This window comes from Octopus bimaculoides, chromosome 8, assembly GCF_001194135.2.
Source record: "Octopus bimaculoides isolate UCB-OBI-ISO-001 chromosome 8, ASM119413v2, whole genome shotgun sequence".
Lineage (NCBI taxonomy): Eukaryota > Metazoa > Mollusca > Cephalopoda > Octopoda > Octopodidae > Octopus > Octopus bimaculoides.
In genome coordinates, this window is record NC_068988.1 from 40,387,168 (window position 1) to 40,390,378 (window position 3,211).

The 3,211-nt window shown below is 31.0% G+C and overlaps 1 protein-coding gene across 4 annotated transcripts in view; it reads left to right on the plus strand.

Annotated features, from left to right (window-relative positions):
- The window catches only part of LOC106876206 (neprilysin), a 163,357-nt gene extending 160,482 nt beyond the window's left edge, over positions 1–2,875 (plus strand). For all 4 annotated transcript variants that reach the window (XM_052970054.1, XM_052970055.1, XM_052970053.1 and 1 more), the window contains exon 22: positions 2,382–2,875. In XM_052970054.1, coding sequence (XP_052826014.1) covers positions 2,382–2,481 — 100 coding nt within the window. In that variant the 3' untranslated portion in view covers positions 2,482–2,875. The remainder of the gene's footprint in view (positions 1–2,381) is intronic.
- The last annotated feature ends 336 nt before the right edge of the window (positions 2,876–3,211 follow it).

Here is a 3,211-nt window from a genome sequence, read left to right on the forward strand (position 1 = left end):
GGGTACCGGTTCGTTTATTTCTGTTGTCAGATTGTTTTGCACGTTCATATCTTCGTACTTTTTTCGTAACAATCTTACAGTACGTACTTCTCGGTTGTTATTCTTGGGTGGAATAATACCGGTGTTATTTAATCTGTTTGTAATTTTTTTGTACATGGTGATTTTGGATTCGAAGATGGTCTGATTTTGATGTAACACGTGTGTTTACGATCGCTGTGCGGGTAGTAGAGGTATCAAGTTAAAAACATCATTATATTTGGAAAAATAGAGATAAATTTCAATGAGTATTACTTACTCGGATATAGTCCAACCCTTTGTCAGCTATTTTTTGTACATGGTGTTTGGGTTTGGAGATGGTCTGTATTTTGATGTAACATGTGTGTTTACGTTCACTGTTCGGGTAGTGGAGGTATCAAGTTAAAATACATCATTATATTTGGAAAAATAGAGATAAATTTCAATGAGTATTACTTACTCGGATATAGTCCAACCCTTTGTCAGCTATTTTATTGCTCCGTGCGATGTCTTTATTTCCGATGTTTTTGGATAAGTTTCGGAGCAGTGATTTATCGTACTCACATGTTAAACTTCCCCGGTGTCTTCTTTTCTCCCCCTTATTATTATTATTATTATTATTATTATTTTATGTTTGACTTTTGTTTTGCATTTGTACAAGTTGGATCCAAGTCTCATTATTATTATTATTATTATTATTATTATTATTATTATTATTATTATTATTATTATTATTAATGCGGTAATAAGCATATCGATACTAAATTACTTGGTGTTACATGTCAATATACAAATGCTTCAGAACAAAGTGTCAGTCGTGTAAAGAGCAGTAAGGAGAAATTAATATGACAAAGCAAAAAGAAATTATAAAGCTCGCAACATAATTTTCTATTAACTTGTCATCTTAATTTCTTTGATATATATATATATATATATATATATATATAGTGTGTGTGTGTGTGTACGTAGTGCATTTTGTACATTCTGTCTCTATTACTACTACTGCTAATATTCATAAGCAGTATTGCACACTGTACCATGTGCAATATATGCTACATAGAACACAGCACCATGTATCTTTTACACTTAGTGTTCTTGAGAAAAGTTTATATTTTCAAAGTTATTTCGTGTTAAATTTGTCTTATTGCGGTAATTTCAAGCAATCAATGACGTGTATTCAGCTGAATAAAATTACTGCTGTTGTTTGTCAACAACAACTTCCGGCGGTGTATATTTCGTTTGTTACTGTTATTTATGACATATTTCATCTCAGTTACGTTTGTATAAATAAACGAGTGTATCTGAAGAATGTTTCCTTCATGGCACCACCACAATCGGTCGTGCATTTCTACTGTTTTTAGTTTTTTTTCCTGTTTTTAAGCTACTATTTTCGGCAGGACATTTTTGTCCCCTCCCCTTCCAATTTCTTCATTTTTAACATTTTTCCGTAACTCTAACCCTAAAATCCCAACCCTAACCCTAAAACCTTAACCCTAACGCTAATACCCCAACCCTAACCCTAACTCTAATCCTGAAACCTTAAGCCTAACCCTAAAACCCTATCCCTAACCCTAAAACCCTAACCCTGACCCTAAAACCTTAACTCTAAAACCCGAACCCTAACCCTTACCCTAAAACCCTAAAGCTAAAACCAGTACAGACACTCGATCGATGTCATAAATAACAGTGACAAATGAAATATACACCGCCGATAGTTGTTGTTGACAAACAACGGCAGTAATTTTGTTCAGCTGAATACACGTCATTGATTGGTTGAAATTACCGAAATACGACAATTTTAACACAAAATAACTTTGAAAATATAAACTTTTCTCTACATCAGTTGATGTTTTACATGACACATTCTTCCAGTTTCCGAAGTTTAAAAGTGTTTATTTGCAAAAGATTAATTTCTCGATGTGCCGTTCAAAGGGAAAAGATCCTATTTATTTGAAAACATAAACTTCGAAGGATTTGCTTTATTTTTATGGTATTACCGAATCGTAATACAAGACTCTGGAGCTAGTTTTACAATAAACAATGAACGTGTAGTCCTGAGTTTGAGCGATTTTATGCACTGATTGTAAAATATAGTTACATGAAAATATGTAAGACTTCTGATGTGATAAACATTTCTATTTCAAGTATTTGTGAGTCTCTACAGTGAATGTATTAACATTAACTCCATATGTAACATTCTCATAAAGCAGGCGTATTTTCCTTATAATCCGAGGGCTTTTAATTCTCTCAAGGTATATGATCACCGTGATAAAGTGTAGAAGTTTTATTTAATGTCTATGTGCATGCATGTGTATACTTCACATATTCAAATATTTATGCTTTATTCATATCTTCGTTTATTGCAGAACCATGGTAACGTTACAGAATTTTAAATGGTTTTCGCATGAATACCACTGTACTCCAGATTCTAAGATGAATCCATCGAAGAAAATTGAAATATGGTGAAATAACGAAGGAAATATGACAATTTAATGATTTAACAATTTAATGACTAAATATTTAAACTAACCTCGTACATTTTGAGGACGGTTTGAATTTTACTTTCCTTAACTCAAGAAGCAATAATTATCGCTTATAATGTTTTTACTGGTATTGTCATTGTTGTTGTTATTGTTACTATTATCATTATTACTATTGTTGTTATTGTTATTATTATTATCATTATTATTATTATCATTATTATTGTTATCATTATTATTAGTACATGGCAAGTTAATTTGCGAAAATAATAAGCAATATACTTTTACACCTAAATGAATTACGTATCCAAGAAAAAATAATATAACATAAATTGGATACAACATAATTGTTCAATAAAAATATACTTCTTTTTACATTACATGAATTTTTTTTATAATCAAAAAGACATTAAATTTAAAATGTACGTCTTCGAATTTGGTGATTAGTTAACACTTTTGCAGTAGAAGTATTTGTAGTAAAAACCAAATAGATATGCGTTTACATTATGAAATTTTAAAACGCGACTAAATTGCCACTGAGATTTACTGGAATATGTTTGTTTCCAATTCAACAAAATGATCCTGCTGTTGAATTTTTCGTTGTATATCCATTGCCTGCGTTAAACAATAACGGTTTGTTCTATGTTTAAGAGATGAGGCATTATGTACATTATTTACATTATATGCATTCGACGGATATTTACCCTCATCTTGTT